Raw genomic sequence first — 19,937 nt, 5'->3', positions numbered from 1 at the left:
AGGGAGAGGGAGGGAGGAAGAGAGGGAGAGAGAGAAATGTTTCAGTCTACCTGAAGAAAACTGAACTCCCCATAGAAATATATTCTATCATTTTTGAATTATTTACATCAATTATTAAACTCATTTTGAGGCCACTCCTATGCAGTCACATAAACTCAAGTATATATACATGACTCATGGGGAAACAAATTATTCTGACATACTTTGAAGATCTGTGAAAACTCTCATCTCATTTCTGAAAGAATGTAAGCTATAGATTGCCTTAGGACTTCCAAGCATAAGTGAATTCAGAATTTTTAGACTACTAGATATTTAGCAATTTTAAGCCAGCAGAGGGCTCCCTGCTTCAACATGGTTCTATACATGTCAAGTCCAGCAAGAACTATTGGTAAGAGACAAAGGTAGGGTTTAATATTTGTGATGGGCTTAGTATTTGTGGTACTCTGTGTTGAATTAAGAAGTGTTAAGAGAAGACCTAGCTGGTTTGGCTCAGAGGATAGAGTGTTGCCCACGGACTGAAGAGTTCAAGGGTTCAATTCCTGTGAAGGACACATGCCTGGGTTGTGGACTCGATCCCCAATAGGGGGCGTGCAGGAGGCAGCAAATCAATGATTCTCTCTCATCATTGATGTTTCTCTCTCACCCTTCCCCTTCCTCTCTAGAATCAATAAAAAATATTTTAAAAAAGGATAAAGAGAAGAATGAACCAAAACCAAGTCCCTACTTCTGATGTTTAAAATATAACTTATTTTTCCATTATACAAAATTTAAACTTCCTTTGCTTTTCTAGTTTGAAAAATAAATATACTTCAATCCCTCATGAATCCCAATATACATCTTAAGTCTGATTCTTTCAATAATTAATTTTTCTGTTCAAAGCTTAAATAATATATATTTTTAAATGAAGTTAACCAATTGATCAGTGTAATAAAATGATTAATATTGGCAAAGCTCAATGAAGGACAGCATTCATTAATTTGGTTCTTATATCTTTGATTTCTTAAATTGTAACTAAATCTAAGAAATATTGGATGAATGGAAGAAAAATATTTCAACTGCCTTGAGTCTTCTCCCCTTTGAACCTTATGCTGTCAGTTTCCTCCTAATGATTTTGGCAGATTCTTACAATCCCAATGAATAATGTACACAAAATGCCTGAGGTGATTTAACTTACAGAGTTTTATTAACATTATTGTGACAATTTAAAATAACAGAATTACTGTCTATTTCTTAATCCACCAAAACAAATTGACCAAACATATTAGACGTATGTATCACAAATTAATCTGTTGAATCAATTAATTCTGACAAATTCTATACATTTTCATTACACTTATGTCTTTTTCTACAATGTAAATTCTTAGGTTATGTGATTTTTAATGGTAAATATAATCCTAGGCAGACAACTAATGTAATACACTTGTTATAATGATAAGTATTTACCTAAGCACAATTTTAGCAGAATGGTCAGACAATGGTACATTTTATCTTACTATTTATTTAATCTGTAAAAGACCATATTATATGAAAAACTGGGCTAGCCTCAGAGAGAGGAGGAGTGAAAATTGGTGGAGGAAATATCAATAACTTTAGCAATGCAGATAACACCATCTGATGGGCAGAAAGTACCAATGATTTGAAATGACAGCTGATACAAATGAAAGAATAAAGTACAAAAGCAGGACTGCATTTGAACAGTAAAAAGAAAAACTTTATACCCTAGCCCAGTGGTTGGCAAACTGCGGCTCGCAAGCTGCCGTTTGCTGCTCTGTTGAATAATGAGTTTGCTGACCACTGCCCTAGCCAATTTGGCTCAATGGATAGAATGTTGGCCTGTGGACCAAAGGGTCCTGGTTTGATTCCTGTCAACGGCACATACCTTGGTTGCAGGCTCCTCCCTAGCCTACGCCCTGATTGGAGCTCTTGCAGGAGTCAACCAATTTATGTGTCTCTCTCTCTCATTGATGTTTCTTTTTGTCTTTCCTCCTCTTTTCATTCTCCCTAAAAATCAATGAAAACATACCCATGGGTGAGGATTAACAAAAAGAAAAAGAAGAGTAAGAGTAAGAGTATGAAGAAATAGGAGGAAGAGGAGGAGGAGAAAGAGGAGAAGGAGAAACAGTAAAAGCAACAGCAGCTGCAATTTATGACTATAGGAGAAATATGCATCTTTAACATAGAAAATTAAGACATTAAAATTGTTCATGATTTTGTTTACCTTGATTCAGTCATCAAATGAAAACTGCAGTAAAGAAATCAAGAGAGACATGGAAAGGTAACAATGAAAGAATTGGGAAAGATCAAGAACAACGATGTGTCATTAGAGACCAAGGCTAAGATCATCCATACTTCATATACCCAATTACTATGTACAGAGGCAAAGGTTGGACAGTGAAGAAGGTTGATAAGGAAAATTTACTCATTGGAAACGTGGTGTTGAAGAAGAGCTCTACAGATACCCTGGACCTACAGAAACATGAACAAGTGGATCCTAGAGCAAACTAAATCCGAAACATGATTGGAGGCAAAAATGACAAAATTGAAGCTGTCCTACTTGGACACATCATGAGAAGGCAAGGTTATTTGGAAAAGACAACAATTCTGGAGGAAAATAGAAGGCAGCAGAGAAAGAGGAAGATCAAATATGAGATGGTTTGACTGCATAAAGGAAGCCATAGGCTTGAGTCTACAGGAGCTGAGCAGGCTGTTGAAGATGGCCTTGTGGACATCACTCATTCATTGGGTTGCCAGGAGGTGGAGCCCACTCAATAGTGTATAACACAAACAGTCTTAGCAAACAGCAAAGGGAAAGCTGTCAAGTCAATGCAAATGGCATCTTTATTCTTTTTTACTATTTTTGTTTTCTCCCTTTTCTTCTGCTCATTAGATGCTACCAGTGGATATAATATCATTACACTTAAAATCATTTATTGTCAAGTCAATCAATAAAGTAACTGTAACTAACTTTAATTTTAAAAGAAAATAATAAATGTGGAAAGCAAGCAAGAGTATATAAGTATATTATCTTTCACTAAATAAGTGGTTCATTAATTATGACATAGGATCATTATTTTTGTAGTTGGTATCAACATATTGTGGTTATAGACAACTAATTAAAACGAGAGAATTGTATACAAACTGAAATTATTTCCAAAGGCCAGAGACAAGTTGTTGCATGCTTCTTACTCCCCAGAAAGCAATGCAGATGGAGAAAAAAATCTGAAGGAGACACAAAGAGGAAAAACAATCAAAATTAAATTAGTACCTTCATTCAACTGAGTTAAAAATATGGATAAAATAAACAAACATTTTCTACAGTTAGATAATTCAAATTGAATGTAGCAGTTGTTCACTGATAGAATTGAGCCAACCCAGCTAAAAACATGCTATGTGAAGACAGGAGTGGAAGTAAGATGTTTTGTCTCTATGGCGTTTTCTTTTATATATATATTTTTTTCCCCCATAAATCTGGGTCATTTATAGGGATGGGGCTATATAAGTCAGATACTGAATGAAACAGAACTTTCTTCTAGCACTTGGGCATACATACCACTTATTGTACTGTAGTAAATGATCTCATTGTTTATATAGCTTAAACTTTTGGAAAGGAAGAAATAAAAACATATTAAAAACTAATTTCTTTCTAAGGCAATATGATCCAGCATTTTATGAACTTTACCCAACATGAATTAAATTACAAACATTACTGCTGACTTACCTTACCAATCTTTTGATCTTATCAGGTATAAAAATATAAAGGCAAAATTCTTTTTAAAATTGAAGATGTAACTACATCATAATAAGCATTCATAGTTTATTATTTACTTCCAAGTAATACCATATATTCCCAATAAATCACCAAAAATTACCCAAATGAAATTCTTGATTTCTACTGATATGAGTAAAAATGACTATAAAGTCATTCTTAATAAGAATTTTTGGTTGTAGAACTTTTCACAATGAATAATCAAAATATCATAATGAATATTGTCTAGTTAACTTGAGGTAAAATCCAAGCACTAGTTATATTCTTTATACCTTTAGATTTTTCTTAAGCCAACTCTTCCTCTTATAATCACATATGTACTAAAGCTATAGGATTGTTTATATGATCATCATTTTTGGTGTTACTACCGTAGTATGATAATGAAAAAGAATAATGCCCAAACAGCAAGGTTAATGAGATCATTATGTAAGAGTTTCCCCATCTTGTGTGTGTGTGTGTGTGTGTGTGTGTGTGTGTGTATGCAAACTTCATCTCCAAACTATTAAAATATGTCCAGTTTCCTCTTCCCAGGAAGAAGATCACTATTTGTGAAAGACCCATAAAAATATACAAAGGAGCACATTTGAGTAATAAGATGGAAACATGGGAAACCTTCTGGAGTGATGGACTGAAGTGAAGTCAAGGCCATTAATTGAGGTCGTCCACTAATTCACTGAAAATACTCTGAACTGTGTTAATTTTTCTATTAAAGATCCTCCTAAACATTCATGTCTATATTTTACGGGTCGATGTTCAGTTTCATGTGACCTGTCTGGTTCTAGAGAACCATTATCCTTTACATTCTCAAATTTGAGTGTTTTCTTCAAATCCATGCATTCCTTTCAGCCTATAACATCTAAAATATGAAAAAATACCCAAAATAAAATCAACAATTATATTGAAGCAGAAGTCAAGAATAGTATTAACATTTTGGAGTTACCTCAGAAATCAAATACAATATATTTAAAGTCTGGTTTTGATTTTGTTTCTTTTGACTGTAATTCAAGAGAAATGACCTCATGTGATTTCTTATGATGGTTCCAGATAAAATAATACCAGGGTTGGAGGGTATTTGTGAAAGGCCTTAGATTATGCAATGAATTAATTTGTCTATGATGATAGGTTAATATTGACATAGAGGTAGTTGAGAAGACAACTTTCAAGTGAGAGATAAAACTGTAACATCAGGATAAATAGTTTAGTTTGGATCCATAATAATCCTTAAGCAATTAATGAGTACCTTGTGTTGTACAGTGTCATGAAATCTGAAATATATTTAACAATAGGAGTTTTTATTGGTTTTGAATCTAGTGTCTAGGGATCATAATTATTATTTCCATGAGTGAATGTTGGGGTGAAACCTCTAAAACTGTATATAAAATCTTGTAAATATGTCATAATTCTTCCCTTCCTCCATTCCTACCCCTTAGATGATCAACAGTTTCACCTGAGGTTCCAGAAAAATTATAACTTCTGATCTAGCAAGAAAGTGAAAAAGATTACAATTTTAGTTCATGCCTTTGTTGTTAATCAACCATTGTACAACTAAATCTTTTCCCTTTTGAAACTATAATCAATCTCTGGTGGGGTAGCTCAGTTGTTTAGAGCATCTTCGTGATACACCAAAGTTGTGGGTTTGATCCCCAGTCAAGGCACACAGAAGAATTAACCAATCAATTCATAAATAGGTGGAACAACAAATCTCTCTCTCTCTCTCTCTCTCTCTCTCTCTCTCTCTCTCAAATAAATAAATAAATAAATAAATAAATGAGAAAAAATAAACTGTAACCAACTCCTATTACTTTAGGGAACATTCCTAACAAACACATAGATCTTATACTTTTAAATTTTATAAAATGCTTTTAGAGTCTTCCCAAAAATATAATATTGAATATTTTTCCGTTTTATTTTGTTTATCTGTGTTGTTGTTGTTTTCTAGACCCTTATGGTTTTTTTTTGGGGGGGAGGGGGGTTTAAATATATTTTATTGATTTTTTACAGAGAGGAAGGGAGAGAGATAGAGAGCCAGAAACGTTGATGAGAGAGAAACATTGACCAGCTGCCTCCTGCACACCCCCCACAGGGGATGGGCCTGCAACCAAGGTACATGCCCCTGACCGGAATCGAACCTCGGACCTTTCAGTCTGCAGACCAATGCTCTACCACTGAGCCAAACCGGTTTCGGCTAGACCCTTATGTTTTATCCTTAAAAGTGATGAGGGGTAAAGGCTGGGTCAGATTCAGATTCAAATTAATGTTTAGGCTAGGCATTGTCATAAGTACCTTTTACAAGACTGTGATGTTTAATTCTCATAAGAAACCATGAAGAATTGGTATCCAGTATGTGGATGAGGCAATGGGAACACAGGATTTATGTGGTTTACCAAGAAATCACAAATTACAAAATTGCAGAGCTGAGATGTTTTTCATTTATTTAGTGGCCCCCCTCATCCCCACCAGAAAATCTAACTGCACATCCTTGGAAGTCAGGTCAATGAATATGAACATCAACAGTGAATTCATTTCCTCTTTTTTAGTCATCACCTGCACTTGCCTGGTGATTTTTGAGTCAGAAAATGTTAGGTTTCTGAGACCTTTTCACAATCAATATTTTAAGCATAAATGGAGTTCTTATATATAATGAAATCCAGATTGGCACAGGAGCATAAAAATTACTTGCAGTGAATATGTCCTACTCAAAATATGTATAACCCTGAAATATTCACCCTGTTCCATTAGAAAATAAGTAGGAAAAAATAGATTTGCTTTTATATTTTTAAATATATGTCTGTGTGTGCACAATCTAAATATATTATTTATATAAACTTTTAAACTATAAAATTATTTAATGTGTACTCAATATAACCACTTGATTATAACAGTCATTCCATTTTAAACTTTCCCTCATCCAATCTTTTTCTTAATTTTCATATCAAGCTGTTATTTTAGCTCTCCATAGTTGATGATTAAATATATCACTTGAGATCCATTCATTCACATATGGCTCGTTCAACTATTTGTTAAATGAAGATAAGAGAGTTATTACACTAGTAATTAGCATAAGAAAAAATGGCAACCATATTTTTTTGCAAAATTCTTCTCTAGTCTACAGAAACTACCGTATTTTTCGGACCATAAGACGCACTTTTTTCCCCCCAGAAGTGGAGGGAAAAAGTCCCTGCGTCTTATGGTCCAAATATAGCCTAAACATATACTTTTAAAAAAAAAGTTTTTTTACTTGCCCGGCTCTGTGTGGTCTCTGTGTGCTTGCCCGGCTCTAAAATGGTTCTAAATGCTGCTGTTTACGTTGATTACATGTGTTTATGACTGTGATGTTGGGTTTTAATGCACATAAAATATTTTAGGACACTATTTGTTTCAGAATCTTTTTTTCTTCATTTCCCTTCTCTAAAAACTGGTGCGTCTTATGGTCCGAAGCATCTTATGGTCCGAAAAATACGGTATGTTTCTAATTCAACAAACACTTATTTTAGCCTAAATCTGAGAAGTCCCATGATTTTAACACCTGGATCCAAAATATGTCAAGCACTCGTTGTGCTAACACATCATTAATAGCCCTCATCTTCAGGCTATTTCCTTGACTTCCTAGGGCCTTCGACTCTGATGACTGAACTTTGCCCTGCACAGATGCTCTCCATGTTTCCTCCACCCCTTTCCAAAAAGTTCATCAATGGCAGGTGGCTAATCTGAGTCACTATTCTACACTAAAACCCAGTGGGAACTGATGTGTTATTCTGCTGGTCCTCCCGTTTAAAAAAAAAAAATGGCTCTACGTATGAGCAAGTCAGGCATCTAATCTTAAATGAAAGAGAAAGTATAAGAAAAGTATGCAAGTAACTCTCCTCAAACTGCTACTCCTTAAATTACAGTTATACCTACTCCATATCCATCTCTCTTGGGTTAAATCTACCTATTGTATATATTAATAAATGACCTGGTGAGCAAAGACAATTAAATATCACCTTAAGAAATGGACAAATTTTCATTAGAAATAGCTAGCAACTTCTCACTTTTAAAGCATTTAACCATTGGCTAAACATGTGAATAAAATAAAAGCTGTAATGTACCCACAAGAGAAATAAAATCTCTGAAATAGTTCAAATTTATTTTGATTCCCAAACATGTATTCATTTTTACAAATATGTATTGATATACAATAGAAAACAGTCACAGAGATGTAATGTATCATATAATTATATGCCTATTTGTAGTGGTAATATAATTATAACTAACTTGTTCATTCAAATTTTTAAATCACTAAAATACTGAATGAATAAGTTAGAGAAACTAAGTCATTTTCTAAATAATGGTAAAATTGCTTGCTAAGGAAGAAACTTAAAATATTTTAAAGATAAAATAGAATTTTTGTGAAAATTTTAAACTTAATCACTTTCAAATAAAAAAAAAATACATTACCATTTACATAGCTGAGTAAATAATTCTCCTGCAATGAATATCTCTTTTTGTATCCCTAACAAATAATAAGCTGTCTATAAATAGAAGAGTAGATTTTTACCTAAAAAGTATTTCTCTGACATTGATGAAGTTCATAAAATACCACTTAATTGCCTATTTAACACAACCATAACAGTAACAATTAATTTTGGTGGAAACACATTAGACATACAGAAGCTTTTATGAAATTCTTTTTGGGGAAAAAAGCAATTCTTTCTTAAATATACTTTTAAACAAATATACTGATTTTTTGAAATGATCATTATCTGCTGTATAGATAAGAGCTTAATCAGAGATCAAACTTGAATTGTTAGAAAATATCTCTATTTCCTATTAATGCAAGAGAACAAGTGAATACAAACGGAAATTGGATTCAAATGTACTGAAGGTTCTTTTGAAATGAAAACATTAGGAACATATTAAGTAATGATAGATTTTCCCCCCACTAGAACTTTCTAAGACTAAAATTTGACAAATGCCAACTCAGAAGAAATTGAGAATTATTCCCCCAATTATCCTATATATGACATGCAAATGTAGACAAACAAACAGGCTTAAAAAAAAGAACTTACAAACACTGCACCTCTTACTGGGAAGTTTTGTGTCTTCTCTCTCTGTTTATTTCTATACCCCATTTAAGACCAGATACAATTACAGCTGTTTTATATGTGGTCTTATAAATATTTATTACTATTTAAACTTTAAATAAAACATTATTATTTTATATTAGTTCTAAAAATATATATATATTAAAGTTTTTCACTAAGGAAAAACAACATAAAAAGCAAGTTTATGTGAATACTTATGTAATAACAATGCCTTATTGAAAAAGAATATATACTTTCCTTAATCATTAAATATTTTCAAATAAGAATTTTCAAACAATATATTAAATATACCATATTATTTTTTAAAGAAAAGAAACACAAATTAAAATTAGAACAAAGTTTTAAAGTAATTTGGCTGAACTCTAAATCTGGAAAACTAAGATATTCACTATTTTACTACTATTAGAGGCAAAAGACCTTTATAATTTTAGTGACAAAAATGTACTAATTTAATTTAAACACATTAAAAAACACAGAAACTTTGTTGCAACCACTGTTTCAGTTTCTCCGAAATGAATACATCTTATTATGTACAATAACTTATTCACTTCTAAAATTCTAAGCTGCTCAAGGAAGTGTGCATCCTTTTTAATAATATCCTATGGAATATTCTATTGTTTGTCCATACCACATTTGCACTATCACAATAACATCTGAAAAAAAGAAATATTACTCGTAAGAATATTTGCAATCACTTAGAGGTCTCCAAAACCTACCTACAATTCAGCAAAGACAGTTGGCATGAATTAGCATGCAAACTCATCTGGTGGAAAGCGTATAAACCATAATTAGCATTGAGTGAAAATAGATGCTACATTTCTCAAAAACATCTGTGGATTTTTCATCTTTAAACTCAAAGTTATGAATGAAGTATCATTATAGATATACAACGTTACAATGACATATCTTACATTTATATAGATTTCCTAGGATATTTCTAAATATTTTAATCACATGCTTTCTATATCCAGGCTTCCTTCTTGTTTTTCCATATTATTACTACTACTAAAGGCCTGGTGCACGAAATTCATGCATGGGGGTGTTGGGGGGTGTCCCTCAGACCAGCCTGAACCCTCTCCAATCTGGGACACTGAGGGATATCCCACTGCCCATTTAGGGACAGTCAAATATCCCTCTCACAATCCAGGACTGCTGGATCCCAACTACTTGCCTGCCTGCCTTCCTGATTGTCTGTAACTGCTTCTGCCTGCCAGCCTGATCACCCCTAACCACTCCCCTGCCAGCCTGATTAATGCCTAGCTGCTCCCGTGCCAGCAGCCTATTTGTCCTAACTGCCCTCCCCTGCTGGTCTGGTCACCCCTAACTGCCCTCCCCTGCAGACCTGGTTGCCCCAACTTCCCTCCCTTGCAGGCCTGGTCCCTCCCAACTGCCCTCCCCTGCTGGCCATCTTGTGGTGGTCTTCTTGTGTTCACATGGGGGCAGGATCTTTGACCACATGGGGGCAGATATCTTGTATGTTGGAGTATGGTCAATCTGCATATTATTCTTTAATTAGATAGGATAGAGGCCTGGTGCATGGGTGGGGGCCAGCTGGTTTGCCCTGAAGGGTGTCCCAGATCAGGGTGGGGATTCCCTTGGGGTAGGGGGCAGCCTGGGAGAGAGGCCTGTGGTGATTTTCAGGCTGGCCATGCCCCCCAGTGACCTAAGCAGAGGCCTGGTATCTGGGGTTTATTTATCTTCTACAATTGAAACTTTGCAGCCTGGAGCAGAGCCAAGCCTTGTGCTCCCTCTGTGGCCACAGCCATTTCTGTAGGAATTTATTTACCATTTACTTACCTTCTATAATTGAAACTTTGCAGCCTTAAGTGTAGGCCTGGACCAGCAAGGGAAGGCAGAAAGCTTGGCTTCCTCCTTCCTGCTCTCATGGGATCAGCCATCTTGGTTGGGTTTATTTGCATATTTGCTCCTGATTGGCTTGTGGGCATGGCTTATGGGTGTGGTTTGAGGGTGTAGCGGAGGCGCAGTCAATTTGCATATTACTCTTTTATTAGATAGGATTATTAGAGGCCCAGTGCACGAATTCTTATATTGGTGGGGTCCCTCAGTTTGGCTGGTGATTAGGGATGGCTGCCCAGAGTCGGGGAGGGGAGGCAGGAGGTTCCAATGGGAGTGATTGGGGTAAGCTAGCCAGGGAAGGGGCCATGGAGGTTGGCTGGCTGGGGGTAGGGCCTTGGGAGGTTGACTATGGGAGTGCACTGACCACCAGGGGGAAGCTCCTGAATTGAGCATCTGCCCCCTGGCAGTCAGTGTGTGTCATAGAAACTGGTTGGCCATTCAGTCATAACAGTCACTCAGACTTTTATATATATATATATATATATATATATATATATATATATATATATTATTTTGCAGTTTGTCATAAGGACAAGTGTAAACAATGCCCAACTTACTACAACTAACAGAAAAATTAGAGACAAAGTTGTTAAGACATGTTATATATTGTATATTCATGGATGATTAAAATACATGCCTTTTCAAAACTAAAGCCTGCCTTTATATCTTTCTAATCATTTGAATTCTTAATGCTATAGAAGATGAAGAACTTTTACAACTTTTTTCTTGTACTACAGGAGAGAAAACAATATGGAGATATGGAGTAAAGGTTGCAATAAGGTTAAATTAATAAAAGACCAAATCTCACTTGTTTAGAATGAATGTTATGGTGACTGTTGACCATACTATTTGGACAAATTTTAAGAAAGGTGGATTTTGTAGAAAACAATATTTTTATACTCATACTCTTCCTCTTGTACTCATCATGGACTCTCACAGTCTTTCCTCTTTATAGATGTCAGAAGGAAAAAGAAATCAGAAAAATTAAAAAAAATTAAAATATATTTTATTGATTTTGTACAGAGAAGAAGGGAGAGATATAGAGAGCTAGAAACATCGATGAGAGAGAGTTATCTATCAGCTGCCTCTTGCACACCCCCTACTGGGGATATGCCCGCAACCAAGGTACATGCCCTTGACTGGAATCGAACCCGGGTCCCTTCAGTCCCCAAGCCAATGCTCTATCCATTGAGCCAAACCGGTTTCGGCAAAATCAGAAAAATTAAAATTTTTAAGGAAAGTCTATTTTAGTTTTTATAAAGCTGAGTAAAAACAGAGTAAAAACAAAACAGAGTAAAAACAATAAGAAGGCACTCAATGAACATTACCTACTTTGACTCTGTGCTCAGACTTTTGTGTGTACTAAAATTAGTGATGGTCTAACAATTGAAAATAACCTGACCCCTTGACTTAAAAACTATGGCTGCATTTTTTTTGAAGTACAAGAGGGTTTAGTAAATTTTAAAGTCCAATAGCTATTTTTTTAACTCTCCTATTACTGCAAATAAGTTCTATCACTAGAAATATTTCATTTTATTTACCTCTGTATAAATAGCTTTACCACAAAATTGTTTCCCTCATATTTAGCATGTCTTGAAACTGAAAATTTTTGAATAAAATGTTGCTGGATTAATTATGGCCCCGAAGTGTCCTAACAAAACTCTTTGTAATGATGAGAGACATGATGTTTACCCCAAAATTAAAAGACTACACCATTCTAAAACCCTTTTATTTTTTATTAAAATTTGAAGCATTTACATTTTAAAATAAGAGTTTTGTTTCAACAAGAATTATCAAGAAAACCATTCAGTCCTCCTCTACCAAAATGCCATTTTTTTTTTTTAAGGCAAATGAGTGTCAGTCCCTGCCAAAGAGTCCCATCACAAGAGCACCTTGATTTTCATTGTATCCGATATACTAAGAGCAGGCTTCTGGCATCTCTCTCACATAATCAAATCCCAGGTCATTTCCCATGGATTATGATTTTTAACACTTGACATACAAAAATGTATATATGGAAGAACATGTTTATAAATGGAGAATATTATTCAATACTGCTAATCCTGGTCTTTTAGTGTGTTGTTAAAAAAATTATTTTTACTTGCCTACTATCTAGGAAACAAAACAAGTCTCTTAAAAAATGGGTTCATTTTTAAGGGGGAAAATGCCATGTTTACAGCAATAACAGTGATATCTGGTTTTAAAAACAGGACAGTATATCTTGGAAACATGTTTCTGTGTTGTTTTTGCTTGTGTCGAAGATATCACTACAGCCCCAGTAAGTACCTCCAAGAGTAGGTTAAATCGAATGCCAACAGCCCACATACGGCTTGCACCTTGAGGGATTTCTTTTCAATGTTCTGCCAGAGAGGGGAACAACCAAAAGGTTTCTCACGTAAGTCCTAAGTCATAAACTGCATCCTTCCAGGCCAGCCATGCCAGAACTAGACCCAAGGGTATTCAGAGACTGGCTGGTGGGAAAACAATGACTGCTTCCCAAGGAAGCCACAGCTGCTTTCCTGAGAGACGCCCCAGATGCCTGAATTTCCCTTTACTTTCAATTTCTGACTACCTGTTCTGGCAACAGTTCCAACAAAGAGGGAGAAAGGCAGCAGAACCCAGCTGTTTTCCATAAACCTTGGCAGTGTAGGCACTGATTACATAAACACTGCAAACATTCAAGGAGTATATTTTCTAGCTTTTATGCTATAAAAAAAGGCGTGAGCCTGTACCAGCATCCTATTTCTCCTCCACTCCAAATGATGATAACGACAACAACCATGATGATGATGCAGAAGATAATGATAACAACAATAATGGCTTTAGTCTGAATACAATGATTAGTATAGAAAACATGATATAATGGATTGCTAGGAAAGAGCTCAAATTATACAAAGAGAATTGGAAAGATATGAAACTTCCACATTTCAGGAATAAGAAAAAAAAATATATATATTTTCTTTATGGAAGGAGAAAAAATGTACACTTAACTTACTTAATGTTTTATTTTTCCCACAACCAGGCAAAAATTAATCAGATGTTGCATTACCCATCTGCATTAAAGTAAATTTTTCTTTTCATTCACATAGATTTGAAAATACTATTTTAAACTTAATATAAGTAAATTATCCAAAAAAGAATTCTAATGACATATCACGTAAGTTTCTCTGTTTATGTTAACACCAGGAGCCTGGTGCATGAAATTTGTGCACCAGGGGTGGAGAGCCCCTTGGCCCAAACTGCCCCCTCTCACATACTGGAAGCCCTTGTGGGAGGCGACCCGGCTGATCAGGGGAAGGCACCAGCCCCATCACCCCGCTGCTGCAGCCACTGCCAGTCACCACAGCCACCAAGATGTTTTCATCAATACGGACTCCAGTCCCTTCACCAAGAAAAAATGATAACTTTCTTTAGGCATTTTCAAGACGTGTCTTTCATAGGATATGACATTTCTTTCTTTTTTTTTATCCTCACCTGAGAATATGTTTCCATTGACTTTTAGAGAATGTGGAAGAGAAAGGGAAAGACAGAGGAACACTTTGGTTGCCTCCTGGATGAGCACTGACCTGGGCCAGCCAGGGAGGAGCCTGCAACCTAGGTACATGCCCTTGATCAGAACTGAATCCAGACCCTGTGGTCAGCAGGCTGAGGTATTATCCACTGAGCCAAACAGGGTAGGATATGATATTTCTTAGCCCTCCAGCAGTGGACCTTTTTTTTTTTTTTCCTCCAGAAGTGTGATGGAAAAACCCTAGATTACCGTTTTGGATTCTTAGTACCCAAGTTACTAAGAATATTACCAGTGGCATATAGGAAGCTTAGTCAATGAGCGGTCAGAAAAGGTGTTTCCTCTGTAGTTCATACCAATCGCAGGCTAACCCCTACCCTGGCCTAAAGCCTCTGGCTGGTAGGGGATCCTCAGCTTCATCTGATCGCCAGCTCCGCCCCTGCCCAGGCCTAAAGCCGCTGGCCAATGCTTTAGGCCTGGGAAAGGGACCCTCAGTTCCCTTCCATGGCCGGCTCTGCCCCTGCCCCCACATTCTGATTGCAGGCTTGGCCCTGCCCAGGAGCCCATGGCTCAGACCCTTCCCAGGCTGCTCAGGACCCACGTGGGGCCTACTTCAGAGTGACCTGGATGCCAGGATGTTCCCAGGACCCAGGCACTGGGAGCCTATGTATGCAAATTAACTGCCATGTTTGTTGGGCTAATTTGCATACTCACTCTGATTGGCTATGGCGTAGTGGAGATATGGTCTATTTACATGTTTGTCTATTATTAGATAAGATCAGGTCCAGAAAAATAGAAAAGATGCTACATTCTAATTAATTTTCCCTGTTTAAAATCTATCTATATATCTATATATCTATATCTATATCTATATCTATATCTATATCTATATCTATATCTATATCACTACATTATGGACCTGACATTTGAAAATTGGAAGATTTAAATAACTCACTTATACTATATGTCACAAATGCAGGTTTAATATGTTTAAATGTTTCCTACACAGTATTTAATATATCAGATCAAGAATCTATACAAATATTTTAATAACTGAATTAGAGCTCCAGTAAGATATGTTTCTAGGTGTATGTTTTATTTCTTGAAATCTGCTGTCTGAAATTTAAAAAGTTAAGATAAGTCAATGGTTAGAGTATCTGTCGTCACACCAAAGGGTCCAGGGTTTGATTCCAGTCAAGGTCAAGTACCTGGGTTGCAGGTTCCATCCCTCATCCATGTCTCCCTTCTTTCTTCCATCCTCTCCTTTCCTCACCTTAACTCCATTCATTCTCTTAAAAATAATCAATGGAAAAAATATCCTTACGTGAGGATTATAAAAAAAAAAAAAAAGATATACTAGGTTCATCTTTTGAATAAATCAATAAGTAGGCACCACTAAAAAGGTACAATAGTGATTCTTACAAAACTTTGCAGAGGCATATGTTGAAATATAAACAAGTAATGGACAGTTTTGACATTTATTGGTAAAAAATGATGAGTTTTTAGGGCAATGGAAATTTCAGGGAAAGCATTTTGCCTGCTTGAGTTAGTTACTTAAAAGAAATACAATTTTACCTCAATGAAACTGGGGTGTGCGTGTGATAAATACAATTTCGCATTAATAGATTGTCTAGCTGAGTTATAAAATGAAACCTTCAAAATTATTTCTATCTAGTCCATTATTCATTGGAAGAGGAGGATTATTATGCGAATCCTTTAAAACAACTTTTATATTGTAAAAAATTGGAGGAAACTTGTAACCAATATACAATATGAAATAAGGGAAATTACACCTTAGTACAGTATGAGTTTTCAGAAAGTGTCCTTGTAGCTGAAAATATGTTTATAATTATGTCTAAAGGTATATGGATTCCAGGGAAATGTGTTAATAATTCTCATAAGTAAGTAAGGGCAAGTGGAAATTCTTTAGTTAGCTTCTGAAGTTAGCACATATGATGAAAGTTGTCTAGAATTAAATTGGCCTAGAAAAATCTCTTAAATAACCCTATAGTATAATATACATGGTTTTGTGTGTACAAATCCTTTATGGTAATTCTTTCACACATTCAAGTTTGAGAACTATTGTGCTGCTAGACTGAAGAAAGTAACCAAAGGAGAGTCGCTAGGTAGATAGCTGGGTGTCTGGCAATGAAACTCTATACTGCTTTTAGGCTAAGCAGTATAATTTAGAAAAAAGTAAAGAAAAGAATGATAAGCTCTAAATTGTTTCTGTTTATCTAGGGTTTACTGTTTATAATTTTAAAATTGAACCTTTATTTTTCTAATGCTGCAATTTTCAAACCTTTTCATCTCATGGCACACATAAACTAATTACTAAAATTCTGTGACACACACAAAAAAAATACATATTTTTGGCCAATCTAACAAAAACACAAACTAGGTATAGTTGCATTCACACCATATGGCTATTGATGTGTTGGCTGTTGTCATTTTTTTTAATTTGGCAATCTAAGGAAAAAGAAGTCAGTGCCACTGACTAAATAGGAGGGTATTGCATGTTTTAAAAATTCTTGCAGCACACCAGTTGAAAAGTGCTCTCTGATACATATTAAGTAAATATGTTTGCTTTTGTGAGGGTCATACGAGCTAGTGGAATCCACTATGGAGCTATCAGTATGTCCCAAAATCTGATAGTAGCTAACGGGCATGTATAATGTCACTTTACTTTATCTTAATATGGTAGGGAATATTTAGTATGTGTTCTCTGACATAAACATTTTGTTTTAAAGTGATATTTTAACTGCCCTCAGCTTTTTGTGTCCCTTGCTATTTCTAATTGCATCTTAGAGAGCAATGATCCTCTAAGATATACCCAGGCAGCAGTTTTATGTCAAACGCTCAAATGAACAAATCCAATATAAATTCAGTTACAAAAATGTGATGTATCAAAATTTCCTGTTATAAGTAAATTAATTTTAGATTTAGATTTGCATACTATCGTATTTATTTATTTATTTATTTATTTATTTATTTATTTATTTATTTTAACCTAGTATGCCTCCATGAATAGCTACTAAATTGCATTAGAATCAACTGAAATGTTCTATGCTCTTATCAGAAGAAAACACATACATCCAGGAATGTTACTTTTCTTTCATTTTCCCTTTCTCTCTCTCTCTCTCTCTCTCTCTCTCTCTCTCTCTCTCTCTCTCTCTCTCTCTCTCTTTCTTTTTTAAATTTTCTGGTGTAGTGAGTTATAAGCTCCCGTAAGACCTGAAGACTTAGTACAACTTGGATTGTGGACTGCATTTCTCCCACATGGGTTTGGTGGCCGGGTCACTCAGAATGGTATTAGAACATTTAATTTTCAAAACACACACACTGCAACAGATGTGTTTTATAGGGACTGCAAAATGAAATTCAGAAGTAAGAGGGTCTGGGTAATGTTCTGGTACAATATGGTTAGAGATCACCACATAAAACTAATTCCTGCTGATAATCATAACTTGTCTCTGTGAAAACGGGTTTATAATATTTGTGTATAGCACTATGGAGAATATCAAAGTTACCAAGATTTGAAACAGTGCAGCAGGAGCTCCAGAGCGTTATGTAAATTAACCCTACAACATGGAACACATTAACTTGAGGGTTTCAGGAATTTGGAACTCCGAATGCCTAGGATGTGGGTTTAATTGAAATGGAGCATTATGACAATCAGTTTTTCTCTAGAGACAGAAATTTTTAAGGTGCATGCAAACGTATAATTGAGCACTGACATATTACATCATATCGATGCATTTTAAACAACCCGTATCTGCTTCACAATACTTATTCCACTGAAATACTGCTGGATATTTAAAGATTCCTCCTTTAGAGTCCAGCCATCTGAATAAATGAACAGTACACTGAGGTGAGCCAGTCAACTCTCAGATGGGGCCAGGACTCAAAGGCTCACACATACACAAAGCACTTCTTCTGGAAAAAATGTTTCTGGGTTTTCAACATAAATCAGGGTCAACACATAATACAATCATACTCTAGCACATCCAAAAGCTGGAAAACAGTCTAACTAGGCTGGTGATGCTTCCAGTAAACCTTCGGGCCAAATAGCAATCAGAGAATTCATGGCTTTGTGATCAAACCCCATCTCGTTCAAGTCCATGAAGGGGTTGCCTGCTCTTTGGGAGAAATTGAAATGGGAGTTAGAGAGCTACGTTTTCTCCATGGCTATGATTTTACAGGATTTCTTTTTCTTTTCTTTTTCTTTCTTTTCAACTGTAGCCACAAATGGATAAACTGGTGAGCAATACTAAATTTCAGGAGCCTTGAATTTCACACCATAACAATTAACTTCTACTTTTTATGGTAAAAGGATAAGCCAAATATTTTGATGAAATTCTATATGGAATCCTTATAAATAGTTGTAGTAATAAGATAAAAGAATAAAATTTTTAATGGTAACTAAGATTGTTACAATATAAAAAATCCTGTTAGGTCAAATTGCATATTGGATTCAGAATATGCCAAATAAAGTTGAGTATATTATTGTTTAGATTTTTTTGTGTAAAATATCTATAATAGTAAAAGCATATTATGCTAATTAAACCAGAAAGCCAAATGACCTTCCAGACATCATTCTGAACATCCTTCTGGATGAAGCCATGGCCATGAGGGCCTAGGCATAGGGGTTTAGGGGTACTCAGGCAGGCAGGTGAGTGGTTAGGTTCAGATAGCCAAAGATAAGAAATCATATAAAATTGAGTCTGCAACATGGAATTGCTGGGGCCCCCAAAAGAAAGAAATGTTGAATACCATAGAGATGTTTTCATATACCAAACACACGGAAAGTCCAGGAATACAAATATCCCAAGTGAGAAATAGCTCATAGTAAAAATTTAAATGTGCTCGCTGGCGCTCTCTCTCTCTCTCTCTCTCTCTCTCTCTCTCACTCACACACACACACACACACACACACACACACACACTAAACAAACAAACAAAAAGAACAAAAACATCCTGAGGAAGATTTTAATATAAGCAATAAATGGAGAATAAGAAGTAATGAAGGAGCTAGAAAGATAGTATAAAATAAGATATTTAATATGTAAATAAATAAAAAATAGTAGCAGTAGCAGTAATGAGAAACAAATGAGGGACTAAGAAAAATAGCAGGTAAATTTAAACATAAACTAAATAAAAAAATCTCAAAACAAATTATTTACACAGAGAAAAATAAACTTAGAAAGCTGAAAGATGAAAATGCCATAGAGAGCTATACAGAAATAAAAATATGAAAGAGTATGAGACATAGATATTAAAATGAGAAATCTAACTTGTAGCTAACTGGAGTTCAAGAAAGAGAAAATGAAAAGAATGATGGAGAAGTGACATCAGAAGTGGCTGATTTCAGAAGTGAAGAAAAAAGACAAGTATTCTTCAACTGAAAAACCAAAATGAAGCCAAATTTAAAAAGAAAGAAACTTAATGTACATATCTTAGTGAAACTACAAAAGACTAAGGACAAGGAGATAAATCTTAATGGAAACCAAAACAAAAGACATTTGAAATAAAATAAAAAATAAATAAAGTATGCAAGACTTTTGGTCAAACAGTAATAAAATATCTTTAAATATCAATGGATCTCTTTAATTATCAAGTGTCAATGATAAGAGAGAATCATTGATCAGCTGCTTCCTGCATGCCCCCTACTGGGGACTGAGCCCACAACCTGGGCATGTACCCTGATGTGGAATCAAACCTT

At 35.2% G+C, this 19,937-nt stretch overlaps 1 protein-coding gene across 1 annotated transcript in view; it reads right to left on the bottom strand.

Moving 5' to 3' along the window:
- Window positions 1-2,205: 2,205 nt before the first annotated feature.
- Window positions 2,206-19,937, bottom strand: part of AGMO (alkylglycerol monooxygenase) — a 257,909-nt gene continuing 240,177 nt past the window's right edge. Inside the window, exon 13 of the mRNA XM_036429286.2 lies at window positions 2,206-3,219. Within this exon, the coding sequence (XP_036285179.1) occupies window positions 3,145-3,219 (75 nt within the window). The 3' untranslated portion in view covers window positions 2,206-3,144. The remainder of the gene's footprint in view (window positions 3,220-19,937) is intronic.

Source organism: Pipistrellus kuhlii, unplaced genomic scaffold, assembly GCF_014108245.1.
Source record: "Pipistrellus kuhlii isolate mPipKuh1 unplaced genomic scaffold, mPipKuh1.p scaffold_m20_p_10, whole genome shotgun sequence".
Taxonomy (NCBI): domain Eukaryota; kingdom Metazoa; phylum Chordata; class Mammalia; order Chiroptera; family Vespertilionidae; genus Pipistrellus; species Pipistrellus kuhlii.
Note: the sequence above shows the minus strand (reverse complement) of the source record. Positions and strands in the feature narration are given on the sequence as shown.